General features: G+C 52.9%; 1 protein-coding gene across 1 annotated transcript in view; it reads right to left on the bottom strand.

The window, feature by feature from the left end:
* PADI1 (peptidyl arginine deiminase 1) overlaps nt 1-18,475 on the bottom strand; it is a 40,357-nt gene extending 21,882 nt beyond the window's left edge. Inside the window, exons 1-2 of the mRNA XM_025370869.1 lie at nt 17,971-18,475; nt 867-1,047 (exon numbers count right to left, since the gene is read on the bottom strand). Coding sequence (XP_025226654.1) covers nt 867-1,047; nt 17,971-18,062 — 273 coding nt within the window. The 5' untranslated portion in view covers nt 18,063-18,475. The remainder of the gene's footprint in view (nt 1-866; nt 1,048-17,970) is intronic.
* Between the last annotated feature and the right edge of the window lie 1,652 nt (nt 18,476-20,127).

The raw sequence follows: 20,127 nt of genomic DNA, 5'->3' as shown, positions 1-20,127 counted from the left end.
TGGGGGCAGGGTGGAGGGATGGGAAAGGCAGGGCAGCGCCCAGCAGGAGCAGCTGGCAGATGAGGGAGGAACAGCCGGCTCCATCGACCTAGGCAAGTCTCTCAGCTCCTCTAAGCCTCAGGTACTTCCTCTATAAAATAGGAATGAGAACCTCCACTCCATCATCACAGTGAGCCCCTAGGATGGCCTCAATCAACAGGAGACTGTCCAGGTCCTGCCTGCAGTCCCAGCAGTTCCTCAGCTAGCAAGCAGAGGAAGTGGGGTCTGAGCCCACGGTGGGCTCCTGAGCCCCTCTCTCAACAGCTGCCTCATCCCTGCGCTTTCCCTGTCGGGGAGAAAAGGTCATGTCTAGGATTTGGTGGGTCACTGTGTGCCATGGGTGGCCAGGGCTGGGGCGAGTGAGGAGGGAATCATCTGAGCTTCGGGCAGGCGATGAGAGAGAAGGTTGGCTTAGGCGTGGGAGATCTGTGCACACGAAGGTGTGGACGTGTGTGTGTGCACCTGCACGGGTTGTTGCTCTGTGGTCCTGCCCACACGAGACTACTGGGGCTTCTTGCTGGGGCTGTGTGTGGGCTGAATACAGGGATTAATGTGAAGTTGGCCATGAATCTGAGGGGGTGACTAGGAGAGCTTGTGTTTTGTGGGAGTACTCACGTGTACATGTGTGATACTGGAGCGGTGGTGGAGGTTTGCGTGTTTGGGGATCTGTGGCGTTGTGTCAGGATACGTTTTGTGTGTGTACCATGATCAGCTTTGTGAGGTTTGGTTAAGTGGGGAGTTTGGAATGGGAATTGCCATGGTGGGGCTCTTACCTTGGATGGGGGTGGGGAGATCCAACCCTTTTCTGTGAGAAAGTGGCCTCTTACCTTGAAGTCCCTTAATTCCTTACTGGCTGTGCCCACAGATACGACCATGTCTGCATCAGTGTCCAGTGGCCAACGGGCCTTGCCTATGGGCTCTGTCACGTGTGTGCGGTTGTAGACCATGAAGATCTCCACCCCGGAGCTTCCAGAGACCCTGAAGCTGTTGGCACCCTTGGGCACATCACTGGCAGAGAAGGGAATGGGAAGAGACCCAGTGCTCAGAGAAGTGGCCACAGTGGGGTGGGGGCCTGGGGCTGCCTGGCTGTTCAAACGGCACCCCTCAACAGCCAGGCCGGGGAGGCACAGGGCAGTGCCACTGGCCAGGAGACCAACCTGGGCTGGGCTTCAGGACACCAGGGCATAGATGGCAGACCCTTGGACACCCCCAGCCCACACCCAAGTCCCTTCCAGATCTGACACTTCCAAACTCTCCAGCTCAACAGGAAATCCACTAACCAACCACCTCTCACCACCTCCACCGACATCGCTGCGGCCCAAGCCACATCACCCATCGCCTGGATCACTGAGCGGCTCTCCTGGGTCTGTGGTCCCACCCGGGCCCCTCCAGTCTGTTCTGCGCACAGCAGAGCGTGTTGTTCCTTTGCTCAAAAGCAGTGGTTTCCATCAAACTCAGTAAAAGGCAGAATCCTCCTGAGTAGCATAAGAGGCCCTTCTGATGTGCCCCTACCACGTTGCTGACTGCCTCCTCCCTACTATACTTCCCCTCGCTCACTTAGCTCCAGCCACGCTGGCCTTCCTGTTGAGCCATGAAGATGCCAGGTTGTCCTGGTACTGGTTGCTTCTGCTGCATCGACTGCTCCTCCCCGAGATGTCCACAAGGCTCCCTCCCTCACCCACTTCAGGGCTCTGCCTAAATGTCATCTTCTCAGCAAGCCCCCGCTCCCCCATCACTCCATTTAATGCTGCACCTTGCCCATCTTTCCCCCTCACTGATCCCCCATCTCCCTTCCCCTGCTCTGATTCTTTTTTTTTTTTTGAGACAGAGTCTCGCTCTGTCGTCCAGGTTGGAGTGTAGTGGCGCGATCTCTGCTCACTGCAACCTCCGCCTCCTGGGTTCAAGTGATTCTCCCACCTCAATGCCAGTCAACTGTCCATCTTTCTGGTTGGCAGGTCAGCTCCACAAGGGCAGGAATTTTATCTGTTTTGTTCACAGCTGCATCCCCAGCACCTATAACAGTGTCTGGCACATGGTAGGTGCTCAATAAACATGTGTGAATGAATGGATGGATTCTCACTTTCTGCCGCTCTGCAGGGGGATTCAAGCCCATCTGTACTTGAGTGGAGATCTAGAACTTGACTAATGCCAGTACCCAGTGCAGCTTCTTTCCATCACCCAATACACCGCATTCACCTGATACACCAGAGCTCTGGGATCAAGAAATGGGTGTTGAGAAGCTTCCCATCTGCCTTGGCCCCAGCCTGGGGCACTCATCCTCTGGGGCACCTACTCCTCACACCACCAGCTACTCCCAGTCACAGCTGATTGGGACCAGCCTTCCTGGCCCGCAGCATCAGAGGGGGATGCACTGCAAATTCAGGCTACAGGGCACCCAGAGCAAAACCAACAGAGCCTCTGTGGGTGGCATCTCATTTTTCATCCCCTGCATAAGCGTGAACTGTGGCCTCTCTGTGCCAGGCACTGCACTAATCCCCAGAGTTCCAGGAGGCTCCTGGGCCCGTGGCGCCCACACTCCAGAGGGGAAGTTGAATCAGAGAACTACACATTGGTGCTTGTTCTTCCTTTGTATGTCAGGGCTCTCCAACATCATCCCCCACAGCAGAGTCATCAGCCACCAGGACACCACCCAAGGTCAAGTCCACTTACAGACATCCACCTGACTACAAAGATGCTGCTGGAGGAATTTTGTCTGTTTTGCTCACAGCTGCATCCCCAACACCTATAACAGTGTCTGGACCATAGTAGGTGCTCAATAAACACTTGTTAGTGAATGGATGGATTCTCACTTTCTGCCACTCTGCAAAAGGGGTCCTTCTGCATATTCTCCCACCTTCATCCTTTCCTGGACCCCTAAAAAACCACCCAAATATTCAGCCCTCTAGAGAAACCAGACCCCCTCCGCAACCTCTGCCATGATCACTTGGCCCCATCAAAAAACTATCTCCATTGACTGTGGTGACAACAGTCCTTATCACAAGTCCTACTCAGTGCTCCCTAATGCTCATCTTAACCCCCCAAAGCAAAAAGATTATAATTCCCATTTTACAGATAAGGCAGGAGTGTGCAGGGGCCTCAGAGCCCCCGCAGACTGCTGGCAAGATCCACCACCCCCATCCCCCACTCCTGGCCTTGTGATCACCACATTCCACAGCACTTTTGGGGGCCTTCCCATCTTACCTGCTCTTCCTCATCATTTACATCAGTTACCATGGAAACCCCAAGTCTCCTGGACTCTCATCCTCTCGTCTGACTCCATTCCTCATCCTCCCCAACTCCCTTTCAATCCCAGCCACTGTCATCTGCATGATATCCTCAGTCCTGCCTCGGACAGTTTTCTTGACCTTGTACTCTAAAGGAAACCTGCCCCCAACAGCAGGCATGGCCTCCCCTGCAGCCATCTCTATGGTGACTACTTCCCCCTTACTCCCTCCAGCCCCTGGGCCTGGAGGTGGGCAAGGGTCCTTCATGCTCCTCAATGTCCCTTCCAGATCATCATCTTTACTCCGCAAACCCCCAGCTTTGCATTGACATTTCCAGACTACCCCGCCCATCTACAGGGACACCCCTGCACACCGTCGCTCTGTCCTCATCTGGAGAGTGCCAGCTCCTGCCATGTTCCTCAGCCTGCTGCCGTCACCAGTTTATACTTCAATGGCGATGTAGATGGTGTGTTGCACCCTGGTCCCTCAGCTCCTTGACCTCTCTTCCAATGCTCATGACCTCCACCTGTCCTCATCCCCTCCTTCCTGGGGCAGGCACTATAGAATGTCATTACCGAAAAACTGCACCCACTACAAGCTCCCCTGTGAGGAACCCACTCGGGCACCGCTTCCCAATATTCCAGCTCACTCCTAACACACCAAATGCCACCAAGCCTTCAGCCCAATGGGACGCTCGACCTTTGAAGGTTGAATCCTCTCTACCCACTTCCCACTGCTATCCCTCACCCCTCATGTTCCCCCTTCCCTTCCCCAGCATAGTCCCATAGATCCCATAGGCCCCCACTGCAGCCACCCCCTTGCACCACTCCCTTATCTTTTGCTCATCCTTCCCTCTCTTGAGTTGCCTGGCAGAGCTCCAGCTATACAATCAGATCCAACTCTCCACGCTCTCTGCACCTGCACCACGCAGCTGACCACGGTTCACTTGGATTCATGACTGCTGACCTCAAGGGATACATGACATGCCTGGTGCTCCTACAGCATTGCTCCAGGCTCTTTTCTTTTTCAGTGTCCTAGAGGACTATGTCCTATCTTCTCCTATCTCCGGAAGCCTCCCCGCTCCTCTCCCTCATCACTCAGAGCCTTCAACCTCCCTCCTCCCACCACCTCATCTCCCTCCTGGGACAAGGAGTGAGCTGCCTGGGCTCTTGCCCAAGACCAGCCCTCCCGGGGGCACATCCCCTACTCAAGGGCATCACTGGCCTTGCCCCTTCTCCCCCGCCTTGCAGCCAGCACACAGACATGATGAATATCACCCATCCCCAAACTCATTCTCCTTTGACCCCCTCATTTCTTCTGCTCCCTTGATACCTCCAATTATTTCTTCTCTTTGCCTCTGCAACCTGCCGCTAATCAGACTTTCCTCCCCACCACACCAAGGAAACCCCACTATTGCCAAACCCAATGGGTCTTTTCTCTTCTTCCCTTCGTTGACTTATCAGAGGCACTTGGCCCAGATGATCACCTGTGTTTGAAACATTTTCCCACTTGGCAGCTGGGACACGGGCTCTGCTTGCTCTCCTCTGACTCCCTGGCCTTTCGTCTGACGCCTTTGCTGTGTTACCCCCCTTACCCCCAACTCCAGGCAGTGGTGTGCTGGCAAATGTTTAACAACCAGCTCTCTGGAGTGGGGGGTTCTTATGCACACATATGTATATATAAATTTATTATAAATTTTACTGATATAAATAGTGTGTAGCACAAAATGTAAAAATAATAACATAATACATATTATTCTTTATTATAAAATGTATTGTAAATTCTATGTAGTCCATTGATTCTTCCAGATGCCCTCTCTTGCAACCGTAGTCAACCTGTGGTTACAATTTGACCATGATTTGGCCAATGCAATTGCATCTCAGTCTGTTTATTCTTTCCTCCATAAGTTTATTGTCACTAAATCTGATATGTGACGTAAACGTTGGTTGATATTTTTGCTTACATTCACGAACAAGATGAAAGGGAAACAATGAAGATGCATGCCACCCTTCATTCATTCATCTAGGATGTGAGCAACTTCTTTGCTGAATCAGATAATCTTGGAGTAATATTTCATCAATTTTTGGTACTAACCACAATGTCATGGCTATAGATGCAATACACTTTTAAATTTAGTTGGCATTGTTAACCTGTCTCCATCACTTCCTGAACTCTAGACATTCAATAAAACCACGAATGAAGCCCTGATTTGTAGCCTCGACCAATGTCTGTGGTGTAAATACTCCCACTCTGGCCAGTTTCAAGTTACCAGCCCAACATCATTGGACTCAGAGTTCCAAAGAGATGCATAATAGCACCTCGTGACATCACTATTTCCACTATATACAGACGACGGTAGAATGCAGTAAAATAATTAAGCAGTGATGAGTTTCAGTATTACTGCCTTTGTTTTTAATATAATTTGTTTAATTGTGTGTACAATTTAATTTTAAATAGTGTCTGTGTTTAACAAGGGGCTCATAACCTTCCTAAAAGATAAACAATCAGATCTCCTTGAGGAGGGACCCTGGTACATTGCCAAAAACTTACACTGCTCATCTTTCTCCCTGCCTTCCCCAAGAGGACGCACAACTTTTTACCAGGGTGACTGTCACTGGGGAAAAGGAAGTAATCGTACGTTTCCAGTTCTCCTGCACACTGGCCCTGAACTGGTCTAGGAGACCCTAAACATCACTGCCGCCCACCTGGCAGAGCAGGGGCTCATGGAAGCCAGGTGATCCATGGAGATTCAGCTCAGGTTCATCTCACGGTGGGTCCAGGGAGCCCCTGAGCCCATCTGTGATTCCGCCCCACCCCAACAAGTTCCGAAATGTGTAATTGAAATAGGCACCATTGGCAACGGCAGAATCCCCACACTGGTACTCTTCAGAGTGTAGCTGGCCCCAGCACACCTGGCTTAGGGCTCAGCCTCCCCTCTCCTCCTCTCCTCCCCTCCCTCGCCTCACCTCTCCTCCTTTCTTCTGTCTACACCCACTTCCTTGGTTTTCTCCACCTGCCACACCAATATGGTTAGAAGTCCCAGACTTCTTCTTTCTCTGAGTTTCTCCCTGGGTGTCTATCAGGCATTTTATTTTATTTATTTATTGAGACAAAGTCTTGCTCTGTCACTCAGGCTGGAGTGCAAAGGCCCGATCTTAGCTCACTGCAACCTCTGCCTCCTGGGTTCGAGCAATCCTCCTGCCTCAGCCTCCCAAGTAGCTGGGATTACAGGAGCTCACTACCATGCCCAGCTAATTTTTGTATTTTTAGTAGAGACGGGATTTCGCCATTTTGGCCAGGCTGATCTCAAACTCCCGACCTTAAGTGATCTGCTGGCCTTGGCCTCCCAAAGCCCTGGGATTATAGGCGTTAACCACTGTGCCTGGCCCTTCCAGGCATTTTAAATTTCACATGTCCAAAGCCAAAAACCTGCTTCCCCATGCCCCACTTCTTTCAAACCTGCTCCTGCCCAGCCCACCGTAAGTCTGTCCATAGCGTCTCCACCTTCCGATTCGGCCTCACGTCCTCTTGTTCCCTCACTCACACAGCCAGCCCCTCAGCAAATCCCATGAGCACCACCTTCACAGCAACTGCAGACCCTGACTGCTGTCACCTCTGCCACAGCTCACACCCTGTCCAAGCCACCAGTTGCTTCCACGTGGATTTTTATCATAGGCCGGTGCCCTGCTTCCTCTCTCCCCCGACAGTCCAGCTTTAGCACAGCAGCCAGAGGGATCTTTTAAAATAGAAGTCCCGTCGCATCCCTCCTGCTCAGAGCCTGTCGCCAGAGCCTGTGTGGACTCCCAGGCCTTCCTGACCCATTGCTTTCCCTCCCCACGCCCTCTTACTTGGTTCCCTGCCCTTCCTCGAGCATGCCAGGGCTGCAGCTCTCTCTACCAGGAATGTTCCTGTCACTGATCCCTGCAGTCCACCCAGCCCCTCACTTCCTTCCCTCACGGTAGCATACGATGCCCTTCCGATGTACCCTTCTTGCCTGTTGCAAATGGCGTGACATGAATGACACCATGAGCCTGGTGCCCCAGCCCCAACTTCACTCCAGCCCGTGGCACTGGCCACCACCTCCCAGCCACCTGACCGCTCTCCCTCTAAAATGCAGAATTTTTTTTTTCTGTTTTATGCTGTCTGCATCGCTGCTGTCATCTCTGCATCCAACTTAGTGCCTGGTATGAACCAGGGGCACAATCAATGAGTTCTGGACAAAGACACAGTGACTCAGGACAGTGGAGTGGCTTTCTCAGGACTGCCCAGCTGGGAGGTGGCTGAGCCATGATTGAATCCAGTCGGCCTGGCTCATGAATTCCAAGAGCAAGTAGCCACAAGCCCAGGGCACCCAGCTGGCAGCAGAAGGGTTTCTAGCTCATGGGGGACTCCTGCTCCACCCCACTCAGGGACCACCAGTGCCAGACACAGCCCTTTCAAGGGAAGCAGGACTCTGTGGAGCCAATCCCTAGCTTTGGGCAAAAGTTGACATCTCCAAGTCACAGTCTCCTATTTGGAGTCTTGGTAGAAAATTGATGATGATGATGATCATGATCATGATTATGATGACAGAAGGGGTAAGAAGTGACAGGCACCATTCCTCTGGGGCTATCAAGACCCTCCAAGCCCAGCCCAGCTTCCTGTAGTCTGGATCTGCTCCCTCCCCACCCCAAACTTGCTCAGTAGCTCACACCTCTGTTCACCTCTCTCTGGGGTGCTGGGCTCCTGGTCTTAGTGTCTCACTCCCCTGTGAGTGACAGATGAGTGGGCCGTGCCTAGAGGGGTTGGGCCTTGGGGGAAAGGTGGCTTCCTGCAGGAGACACCTGCTATGCAGGTCTGAGACCCAGGGCCACTCCTGTAGGCATGAGGAGGGGCCTGTTCTAGTCCCAGCCCTACTGCTGTCAAGACTTGGCTCCCATCATCCCCATCCAGGTCAGCTTCAGCTACAGAAGAGCAGCGGGTACCCCAGCAGGAGGCTTGAAGACCACCAGGAAGAGGCAGGAGGACGGGACAGCTTACTCTCTCTGGCACCCAAGCAAGGCAGGTTATGCCGGGCAGGCCCTGCGCTGCCTTTGATTCTCATTCCCTTGGCATCCCACCACTCCCCTGCCCCGGGGCTGGGAGACGGGGCTTACACTGCCTTTCCTGATCTCTCAGGTGCCCAGATCAGGTGACTGGCCATGGATGAAGGGCTGCCCTTGGGAGGTGTGACAGGCAGGAGTGGGAGCTTGTGGGGAGCCGCAGGCCACCCCACAGTGGGCTGTGCCGTGCCAGCTTTCCCGAGCTGCTCCCAGCTTCCTCTGAATCTAATAATTCTCTCCAAGATGCTTCTCTTTGGTCTCATGATGTAGCCCCCAGACCTAACCAACTCCCAGATGTGCAGTACTGGCATGTCCCCAAGGGCATAGTAAGGTGAGGTCATGGATTTGAAAGCACCCCTCCAAATAAAAAAAACCAAAATCGTTACCACTACAGGAGTCACCCCGTCAGGTGTCCCGGCAATCACTGTTATATTTATCATGGTTTCCACTGTTATGCTGATGAACCAGCCCCTCACCAGACCTGCTCCCCCATCTCCGCTGGGCAGGGTCATGGCAGGGGGTGGGGAGCGGGGATCTTTTGCATTCTTCAAGACCCACTTCCAATGCCACCTCTTCCACGGAGTGAAGTGTGGGTTCTGTGTGGAGCATGACCTCAAACTGGGTCACTCAACTGCCTTGATTTTCCTCTGCTGTAAAATGGACATAATCCCAAGAGCTACTTCCTAGGCCGTTGGAGGGATTCCCTGAGATGGTGACTTCTCAGCCTTAGATGCTGTCACCATGGTGACAATTACTCTTCTCAGAGTCCCCACACAGCCCAACTCACTCCAGCCGGAAACCTATTGCTTCCTCTGTGCCCCCATGGCCCTGGTTCAGACCTTCCCGGTGGCTACTTCACATCTTGTCTGTGCCGCCCAGAGCAGCGTCCTCCTACTCACCCTGCAGTGCCTGCCAACCTCATGCCCAGAGCAGGGCCAGTTGCATCAGGTTCAATAGAGAGGCTATGAGCAGGATGGGGTGAATTCTTACAGAATCTCACCAAAGGAGACGTGGAGGGTGGGATGAGGAGTGTAAAACCAGCTACTCTCCACCCCTGCCTGCCTCCTGTGGTAAGGTGCGGGTTCACCCACTGGTTATGGTACAAGGCAGCGTGTTCCATGGGTTCTAGTGGGGCAGGCAAAGAGCCTGCATTTTCAAGCACCTGCCATGTGCCAGGCACTTGCTTAGCTTTTGCTATCCATGATCTCATCTCGACTTCACTCCAACTCCTGCTTCCCGACCAAGGTAGGTGTTACTTGTCACAGGGTAATGATGGCTGGTAATGCAGGAGTAAAAGAATTTACCAGGACAGTTGTAGGCAAAGGAAAGCAGATTGATTACAGAAAGTAGGAAAATACATCGCCAGAGACACGACGGTCAGCCTTCAAGAAAGAAGCCTTTCTCTGGGGTGCAAGAAAGAAGCCGACTGCAAAGAAACAGAGACTTGCTGGGGGGGATTTTATAGGATGATGTTTATGCTGTCGAAAAGGGCTTTGTGCAGTACTGATTATGCCAAGGCTGCGAGGAGTTCAGTTGCAGGGGTCTGGTGAGAGCTGGGCCCAGGAAGATTGTGAGTTATTTGCACAGGAGGGCTGTGTGTCCCGGACCATGAAGAAAGGCAGGCTCGGACCTGATTGGCTTTCTTTTTTTTTTTTCACTTTTCCCTGCTCCTACCGGCCTGGCTCCTTTTCCCTAATGAAGACTCCGCATTACTGTCCCCACTTCACAGATGAAGAAATCTCAGAGAAATTAAGTAACTTTCTCAGGTCACACAGAGGGCAAAGTGGGGAGCTGTCCTGGCTGGTGTTAAAATGAGTGCGTGTGTGCCCTGAGCATGTCCCTGTTGGGGACTGGAAGGAGGATACTATCGGGAATGTCGGAAGGAAACAGGAATGTGTTGAGAGTGTGCAAAGTGAGCTCCTCTGCATGGCTCTTTGGCAGCAGGCCAGGGAGGCCTAGGGAGGGTGGCAGCACCGAAGCAGGAAAGCCACAGCCCCCTGGCCCCACCATGCATCCACATACAAGGGCAAGGCCAGGGGGGTGGTGCCTGTGATCTTCTTGTCCTTGTCTGCCCTAAAATGACAGAACAGACCAAGGAGCATCTTGCATAGGGTAGGCCTTGGGTCAGAGGCGGGCCTCGGAGGTCATCCCAGCCAGCCCCCTGCCCACTCCCCAAGACAGACAGCTCACTACCTCCACCCCTCTCTGCTTTGACAGCTCAGGTCATTAGAAAGCTTTTCCTTTTGCATGGCTGCAACTTGCTTCCCAGAAGCCTCGGCCCACTGGGGCTCCACAGGCCAAACTTTATGTCAACAGCTCGGAAATGTACCACCTGGTCTCTAGGGAGAAGAGAAATACAGCAGTCGCAAAGAAGGGCTTCCCTGCCAACTGTCTTACGCTGCAGTTTGGACATGGCCAGATCCTGGGGACAGAAACCGAGTGGGTGGGGGTGGGGGCCAGTGTGCTCTTCGGGGTCGTCTGGGGCACTGCGCTGGGTGAGTGGTGGGGGCAGCAGAGGGAGAATCAGGCAGAATTGGATGACAAGGCTGAAGAGCAGCCACTGCTGGCTGAGCCTGTGGCTCCCCTGCATACCTGGCCAGGATCCTGCCTGCCAGAGCCCTACACGGACCAGCCGCTAGGTGTCCTGGTATGAAGCCACAAGGAATGCCATAGGGTCAGCCAGCAGGGTCCAGCAAATCCCCTGGGGTGACCAGCTCCGTGGGCGATTCTGCCTGGAGCCAGGGATCTGCCTGGAGACTGACAGTCCCGGGGTACTGGCCGCCACCCCGTGAGCTCCAGCGCTAAAGGCCAGCAGCTCCCCTGGGGCACACAGGGCTCCCATTAGTGCTGCCAGTGACTCTGCCTCAACGTACCTTCCTGGGTACCTACTGTACATCAGGTTCCACGCTGGGCACCAGGAAAGCAGAGACAAATCATCCTTGGCTTTGCCCTTGTGGGGTCCACAAGGGGCAGGTCCATCAGAGTCTACGGAGGGTTTTTACTCCATTCTCTGATTCCATCCCCATGGCCCCTGCTTGCTAATAGGAGAGTGATTATTCTTCTCCCCATTTTACAGAAAATGAGCTGAAATGCAGAGAGGTCACGCAGAGGGTGATGGGGCACAGCTGTGCTTGGCCCCTGCCTGGATCTGATAACAAAGCTCATCTGCTGCCCTGCCCTCACTTCACCCCTCACTTACCCAGCAACACAGAAGAGTGCCAGAGCCTAGGCAGTAACAGGGTTGGGCTCACAGAATTTAGAACCAGATGGACCTGGGTCCAAATCCCAGCTCTGGCATTTGTGGGCTGTGTGGCTTCAGAAAAGTCTCTCAACCTCTCTGTGTCTCCATGTGTCTGCAAATGGGGACTATAGTAGTCCCCATCTCACAGGCTTGTTGTGAGGTTTAATTGAGATAGTGCAGTGAGCACTTAAAACAGGGCTGCCGGCCGGGTGCGGTGGCTCACACCTGTAATCCCAGCACTTTGGGAGGCTGAGGTGGGCAGATCACGAGGTCAGGAGTTCAAGACCAGCCTGGCCAACATGGTGAAACCCTGTCTCTACTAAAAATACAAAAAATTAGTTGGGTGGCCGGGCGCGGTGGCTCAAGCCTGTAATCCCAGCACTTTGGGAGGCCGAGACGGGTGGATCACGAGGTCAGGAGATCGAGACCATCCTGGCTAACACGGTGAAACCCCGTCTCTACTAAAAATACAAAAAACTAGCCGGGCGAGGTGGTGGGCGCCTGTAGTCCCAGCTACTCGGGAGGCTGAGGCAGGAGAATGGCGTGAACCCGGGAGGCGGAGCTTGCAGTGAGCTGAGATCCGGCCACTGCACTCCAGCCTGGGCGATAGAGCGAGACTCTGTCTCAAAAAAAAAAAAAAAAAATTAGTTGGGTATGGTGGAGGCAGAGGAATCGCTTCAACCCAGGAGGCGGAGGTTGCAGTGAGCTGAGATCATGCCACTGCACTCCAGCCTGGGTGACAGAGCAAGACTCCATCTCAAAACGAAAACAAAAACAAACAAACAAACAAACAAAAACCAGGGCTGCCCTCATGATCATTACTGCCACAAAGGGCATCTGAAAGGCATGGAGGAGTGGGCAGACCTGGGCAAAAGAGGACACAGGGCCCTGTGGTTAAGAGGACATTGGCACCTCCCTTCACTCTCCTACCTGACCGAGAAAATGGGTCAGGTGTGCAATTGTTGAAACCCACATCCTGAAATTTGTTTAACTCCCCGACTAAGATGGAAGCTCCTCACATGTGGGCATGGGCCGTATCATCACCGAGTGCCAGAGCCCAACACATCGCAGGCGCCCAGGAGCAGGCTGCCCTGGGGAAAAGACCACAGGAGGTTCTTTGAGATGTGAGGTGTGGGCACCAGACAGTGGGAGGGGGCAGCTCCAACCCCCAGTCCCCCGGCTTGCAACCCTGGCTTTAGCTTTCCCCTGGGTCCTCTCCCGGGGGCTGGCTGGGGCTGATGGAGGTTGAGGGAGGGCAATGGCTGATATCCCAGACCCTTCAGCATGCTCAGGCATTTTCTCAGGAGTCAGGAGTTACACATGATGTGGCTGTGTCCTGTCTTCTCCCTCATTCACAGAAATCACACTAGTGGGTGCCTTATGCCCTGTCATTGCTTGGGGAGGGGCACGCCCAGAGAGCCCAGGCTGAGGGCGCAGGTTGAACCAGCCTTCTCCAGGAATGGAGGCTGGAGAAGAGGGACAACTTTTACTCACTAGTCTTCCCAGAAGAGGTAAACAGGGTCTGGGGACCAGAATGTCCCTGAGAGATAGGGCCCTGAATTTAGAGTCCAAGTCGTGAGTCACCTCTCCTCTCCCCAAAGCATGTCCGTGTTCTTTGGATTGTGGAATTCCTCAATGCAAAATGGAAAAAATAGGCGGGGGCACAGTGGCTCAGGCCTGTAATCCCAGCTACTTGGGAGGCTAAGGCAGAGGATCACTTGAGCCCAGGAGTTTGAGGTTGCAGTGAGCCATCGTCATACCACTGCATTCTAGCCTGGGTGACAGAGCGAGACCATGTCTTAAAAAAAAAAAAAAAAAAAAAGATAAAAACTGATGCCGGGTGAGATGGCTCACACCTGTAATCCCAACACTTTGGGAGGCCGAGGAGGGCAGATCACCTGAGGTCAGGAGTTCGAGACCAGCCTGGACAACATGGCAAAACCTTGTCTCCATTAAAAACATGGGGTGGTGCATAACTGTAGTCCCAGCTGCTTGGGGAGCTGAGGAGTGCAGGAGAATCACTTGAACCTGGGAGGCGGAAGTTGCAGTGAGCCGAGATCATGTCACTGCACTCCAGCCTGGGCAACAGAGCGAGACTCCATCTCAAAAATAAAAATAAAATAAAATGGAAAAAATAAAGGTGCCAGCTTTGCAGGTACAAGCAATAAGGGATGTCACTCCTATTGGGAGTGACGTGGAAGAAAACAGGCTCAGAGATGCTAAGTGACTGGCCCAAGATCACACAGCGTGCAAAGACCAGCTGGGGGTAAAAGGGATGGGAGTTAAGAAGGGAAGAGGAGAAGGCTCAGAGTGAGGAGACATTCCAAGACTAGGATCCAGGAAATGCCAGGAAGGGGTAAGGAGGCAGAAAGGGGAGGGCCTGGGGGGTCAGAGGGAGGGGAAGAGATTGCCAGCCAGTCCCAAAATGGCAAGTGGCAGTTAGGACCCAGGGGAGCAGGGAGTTCCACAGAATTAAGGGGTGGCTGACCTCTGAGGCCCTTCCTGATGTCAATATTTTATGTTTCAAGAATGCCACCCTCCACTATTCTGAGTCCAGTTCTACAACCCCTGGGCCCATCAGGGTCCCTTGGAAGCTGCAGAGGACCCCAGCTTCATATTCTCCAAGGACCCTGAAACTTGAAGTTTTAATGTTTCTTCTGGTAAAGAGTGTCCTTCCTACCATAGTGACACAGTGACAGGATGGAGCAGAGAATGTGTCCAGCCAGCTGCCGGCAGCCTGTCGCTCGCTGGAAATTAGTGTCGGAGTCAATCCTATAATTTTCCCCTGAGGAGTACAATTATGCCTCATTGTTCTTCTGTGCAAGTTAAAAGCATTAATTTACTCGATGTACACATTACATGTACCACAAGTTTTCAAACTCTGTTTTGGCATTTTCATATTCTGAAATATAGGGAATTCCAGAAAATGCATCTGAGAGGCCTGCAGAGTCCCTTCCCCCTGTGCCCCTCCAATTCTACTACTCCCTGATCAGAGTCAGTCTTGCATTGCTGCTTTTGCAGGGGTAGGGAAGGCTTGGGGGAAAGTGCAGGAGAATGTCCCTGTCGCCTACAAGGCCAGCCTTCGGCATCCCAAAGAATAAAAGTTCCTTATGGCCTCCAGCCTGGGGCTCTGGTTCTGGCCTCTGGGCAGTCAAGGAGGGCCCTGCAGGACCGCAGATAGATTCCTCACACTACCCACCCCTGTCTTTATTGGCATGAGCCACCTGAACTCCTTAGGCAAGGACAAGGACAGCCAGGGCAGTCTGGCCAGATCCAGGGAGTCAGGGTGGTGAGCTAGCCCACTGGGGTGTGGGGGTCAGGGTGGTGAGCTAGCCCACTGGAATGTGGGGCATCAGGGTGGAGAGCTAGCCCACTGGGGTGGGGGGTGGACAGGGTGGAGAGCTAGCCCACTGGGGTCGGTGGTGGACAGGGTGGTGAGCTAGCCCACTGGGGTGGGGGATGGGGGTGGACAGGGTGGTGAGCTAGCCTACTGAGGTGGGGGATGGGGGTGGACAGGGTGGTGAGCTAACCCACTGGGGTCAGAGGTGGACAAGGTGGTGGGCTAGCCCACTGGGGTGTGGGGTTGGACCTGCAGCACATGCTGAGTGGAGGATTCCTAAGGGTTTCCTAGGCGGGGACACCCTGGGGCACACAATTACCCTAAACACAAATGTTTCTCCAAATAACCAGTTCACACAGCCCCTGGGGGAATGAATCACTTCCTGTGACGTCATCCCTACACACCCATCTCCTGGAGGGCTCAGACTCCCAGCGGCTCAGGTGACAGGCAATACCTCCTCTTCTGGTGGCTTCCCCCTCCCACCAGTAAGACCAACTAGAAACTCCACAGTCACCACCAACACCCAGGTGAAGGTTCCTGAAGGGCTCTTGGGTGGAGGTGCCCCGTGGGCTCACTCAGGATCCCAGAGCAACCTCTGCCCCCCAGAGTCAACCAGAGCACAACAGCTCTGAATAGCCCAGGCAACTTCCTGTTGCCCCTTCGCTGGGCCAGGGCCTGCGTTTGAGGATGCTAAGGAGCTTTACAGACACCCTATGCTCCCAGCACATGCAGTCTGAGATGTCCTTGTCTGCTCCCACCCTCTCAGGTGTGAGGGAAAGAACAGATGCTGGAGAAAAGGGAACTCACAGAGCTACCAGAGCTGTGAGCACTGCCAGGGCACCCACGGCGCGAGGGGCCTTATACACGCATGGCCTCATTTATCTTCCCCTGAACCCATTATAACTGGCGTTATTGTTTCTTCATTTTCAGACGTGGAAACTGAGGCTCAGAAGTACAGCAGCTTGCCCAGGGTCACACAGCCACGCCTGGAGCCAGCCTGAGAATGGAGTGTGTTCGACTCCAGAGTCTGGGTACTTCACCTCCACAGTGGATTGCAGAGTGGACTCGGCTATCTCACGGGGGCTCAGATGAGGAAATGAAACCCACAGAGGACTAATAACTTGGCCCGCATCAGGCAGGAAGTCAGTGGCAGAGCTAAGACCAGGTCTCCTGGCTCCCCATGAAATGCTTCTGGCCTTAGCAGCACCGTGTAGAGCCAGAGGTTCTGAAATTACCTTCTAGAAACAGTCATGCCCTCAGATGAGAGCAGAAGCCTGAAATAAGAAGAAGGAGGCCTGCAAGGGACCCTTTTTACTCTTGGTGTGAAAGTAGATTCCCAGATACAATGTGGGATGCCTAGTTAGATTTCAGCTTCAGGGGCCAGGCACGGTGGCTCACGCCGGTAATCCCAGCACTTTGGGAGGCCGAAGTGGGTTGATCACTTGAGGTCAGGAGTGTGAGACCAGTCTGGCCAACATGGTGAAATCCCATCTCTACTAAAAATACAAAAATTAGCAGGGTGATGGCGGGTGCCTGTAATCCCAGCTACTTGGGAGGCTGAGGCAGGGAATTGCTTGAACCCAGGAGGTGGAGGTTGCAGTGAGCTGAGGTTGCGCCATTGCACTCCAGCCTAGGTGACAGAGTGAGATTCCATCTCAAAAAAGAAAAGATTTCAGCTTCAGCTAAACAGCAGATTTTTTTAGTAGAAATATCTCCCATGCAATATACTAAAAAAGCTTTTTGTTATTTATCTGAAATTCAGACTCAACTAGGCATCCTGTATTTTTATTTGCTAAATCTGGCAAGCCTATGTTAACAGGGCAGGAGACAATGGGGTCTCTGCTAGCCACCTAGACCCGAGAGACCCAGCCCCCCACACCAGGACTCCCAGCAACAACTTAGAGTCAAGGTTTGGTTTCCATGGCTCCTGGTTCTCCTCCCTAGCCCTGCCACTAGGGTCACAGACCACTGGCCAACAGAGAAGCAGGAAGGGCTTCTCGGGCAGAGGATCACTGGAGGCCAGGTGGGCAGCTGGGTCCTGCATACCTTAGCCAGACCAGCAGGCACAGGGGCTGAGTCCCAAGAGGGAGATAAGAGCTCAGATCCCACCCAGTAATAGACCCCCAGCCCCTAGCTCCTCTTTGAGGGAGACTCCCACCACGAGCCCCCTATCTGCAAGGGGTTCAACCCCACCTGGCCCAGCAGGGATGGAATCCATAGACAGCCTGTCAGAGTTGGAAGTGCCGCCAGAGATCACCAAATCCAATTCCCTTAGTGGTCAGGTAGGGAAATTAGTCTCCAAGTCCGCATCTGGGCACAGCCAGCACAGGAAAGATTTGGGTCAACAGGAGAAGCAAATGTTACTGCTGCCTCCTCAGATGTCATCATTGCCACCATCACCGCCATCATCGCCATCACCACTGTTCATCACCATAATCACTGTCATCACCATCATGTCACAGCAAACATGATCCCCAGCCTTCTTGCTCCAAGATTAATCCCAAGAGAATTAATCTTGGGATTAATTCTCCTCATATTAATTCACCGAATATTTCCTAACCACTCCCTCCTGATTGGAATCAATCTAGTTACCCCTGGCTGACCTCCGAGGATCAAGCTGCCACACACGTCCCTTCGCCTCAGGGAGATGGGGGCTTGGCAAGAAGTTGAGGGACGGGGGGACCAGTTCTCTTCCCCGTCTTGAACCATCTGATGTTCCACACAAGTTCTACCTAGGTGTCAGAATTCAGGGCCCAGATCCCAAAGCCTGACCCCAGAGCTCAGAGTTAGAATTCTAAGGCCGGACTCTTATCCAGGGGCTTGAGGCCAATGTCCTGAGCCCAGTGCCCAGAAGCTGGGGCCCCAAGGAGGACCTGACCAGACCCTAGTTCCTTCCTCCCAGGCTTCATAGCCAACTCCACCTTCTCTGCTATCTCCTGCCAGCATCCTCTTCAATGTGCCTGACTTGTCTATCAGGCACCCACCCCATTGACCTCCATTCTAAATCAGCTCTCTGCAGCCAGGTGAGTGCCTCCCAGCTCTTACCTGTGAACGTCCACGTGTGCCGAGACTCCCACCACACACACAGCATGGGTAGGCATCTTCAGGGACAGCTGCACAGCTCTCTTTGGGGCCATCCTGTCACCTGGCTCCCAGCCTCCTAAAACAGCTCTGGCTCCCCAGCTCCCGTCCTGGGCACTTCTTCGCCAGGAAGAAGTGTGAGTTCTGACGGGTTGGTGCCTCCTCCTCCCTTTTAATTTCACCCTGCGACCTGATTAGCTTGCCTGAGCCTGGTCCCCACCTCCTGGCTCCACACCCTCCTCATTCAGGGCTGTCAATCCAGGAGGTCAGTGTGCCCATGGCCTCTCTGGGAGATGGGGAAGGGGAGCTTCAGCTAGGGGCCCCGGGTGGAGCAGGGCTCAGCTGCCAACAGGAGACCCTCCAGAGCTCCCCAGCAGCCCCGTCCTCCCCTCCAAAGACTCCTTGTACCTGAACCCCTATTGCAATGATGTCAGTGTTTCTGAGGACTGACTATGTGCAGGCTCTGCCTCTAACCACCTATGATCCTTATCAAATCTTTTAACCTCTCTGTGACTCAGCTGCCTCATGTGTAAGTTGGCAGCTGTAACAGTAGTACCTGTCCCACTGTGTTGATGTGGGAAAGACATGAGTTATATGTAAGAAGATTAGCACAGCTCCTGGCACTTGGTCTACACTAAAATGCTAACAACTATGACTTGTATCCTCATTTGGCAGGTAAGAGAATCGTGGCCGCAGGTCTCACTGCTAGTAAGTGGTAGAGTTAGAACTTCCACGCAGGTTCACCCATCTCACCACACAATACCACCTCCCCCGCCCAGGTGAGGGAAGGCCCTTGTGCCCAGACTCCACAGACAGCAGAAGCCACTCCAGGCAAGCATTCTTGGGGAGCCAGAGAGGAGGGAACTTGAAAAAGAGCTCAGAGCAATGACCTGGGAGCATGGACTCATTTCTGAAAATCCCTCTTCTTTCAGCTCAGCACAGCAAGCTTCAGCCTGTTCTGAGGCTCTTTGCAGAACTTCATTTGTTAATTTGACAAGTGTTTGTTAATCGTCTTTTATGCGTTCAGCACTCATTTAGGTGGTGAGGATAAAACTATGAACAAAAGAGACCATGGTTCCTACTCTGATGACATTTATATTCTGGGGGAGACAGACCATAGGTGAAGTTAAATGAGTAAAGTGTGTATGACATTAGATGGTGCACTGAGGTTCTTCCCATTATTCAAGCGAGGCGTGACTTGGTCCCAGGGTAACAGGGAAGGTGGTGGGAAGTGGTTGGATCCTGAATGTATCTTGAAGGTAGAGCCGATGAGGTTTGCTGATGAGTTGGATGTGGGTGTGAGAGAGAGAGTGGTCAAGGATCACTGGAGTATTTGGGACCTGAGCAACTAGAAGGATGGAGTTGTCATCAGAGAGATGGGGAAGGCTGCAGGAAGGAAAGCAGGGCAGGGAGCTTGGCCATTCTCTGTTGGACTTATTCAACATGAGATGTCTGTCAGCCAAAGCTTGGGGTAGAGGTGGTGAATTGCAGGTGACATGTTCCCTTCATATCGGGCATCGGGGTGATGAGAAGAGCCGTTCCCTCTGGAATCACAGGACACCCCTCCTCAGTAATGTGGTCCTCTCCTTCCAGGGGGCTGTTATACAGAGTGGAAAAGCGGGCACAGAAACCAGAACTCTGGTGTCCACAGGGCTGGGGTGGGAGGGCAGCAAAGAGCAAGAAAGAGAGAGACAGAAGAGAAACAGCCTTGCCTGAGGAGTTGTCAGTCTGATGGAAGATGTGGGGGACACACAGTCCCTGCCTGCAGGAACCCCAGCCTGATTAGGGAAACAGGAAATGTTAAAATGGCATACACATTTTTTTGGTTACTTTTGATTTTGAAGATCTTTTTGAAATAATCTTTCTTATTGCAAATATTATTGATCTGCAAATTCATTACACCTAAAGGCACCAAGACAAAGTCTAATTTTACCCCATGGATACAGAACTTAGAGAAACAGGTGTTCAGGGATGGTTTTCCATCACCCAAACCCCAAACCCCAATTTACCAGGACCTCAGTCATTTTGTTTAATAGCATTTATTGACATAATCATGTCCATTTCATATGGAATGGAATGCGGAGTGGAAAAAGCAGGTTCCCGCAGAACACGTGGGTGTGT

This window comes from Theropithecus gelada, chromosome 1, assembly GCF_003255815.1.
Source record: "Theropithecus gelada isolate Dixy chromosome 1, Tgel_1.0, whole genome shotgun sequence".
Taxonomy (NCBI): domain Eukaryota; kingdom Metazoa; phylum Chordata; class Mammalia; order Primates; family Cercopithecidae; genus Theropithecus; species Theropithecus gelada.
This window is presented reverse-complemented; position numbering and strand designations above follow the sequence as displayed.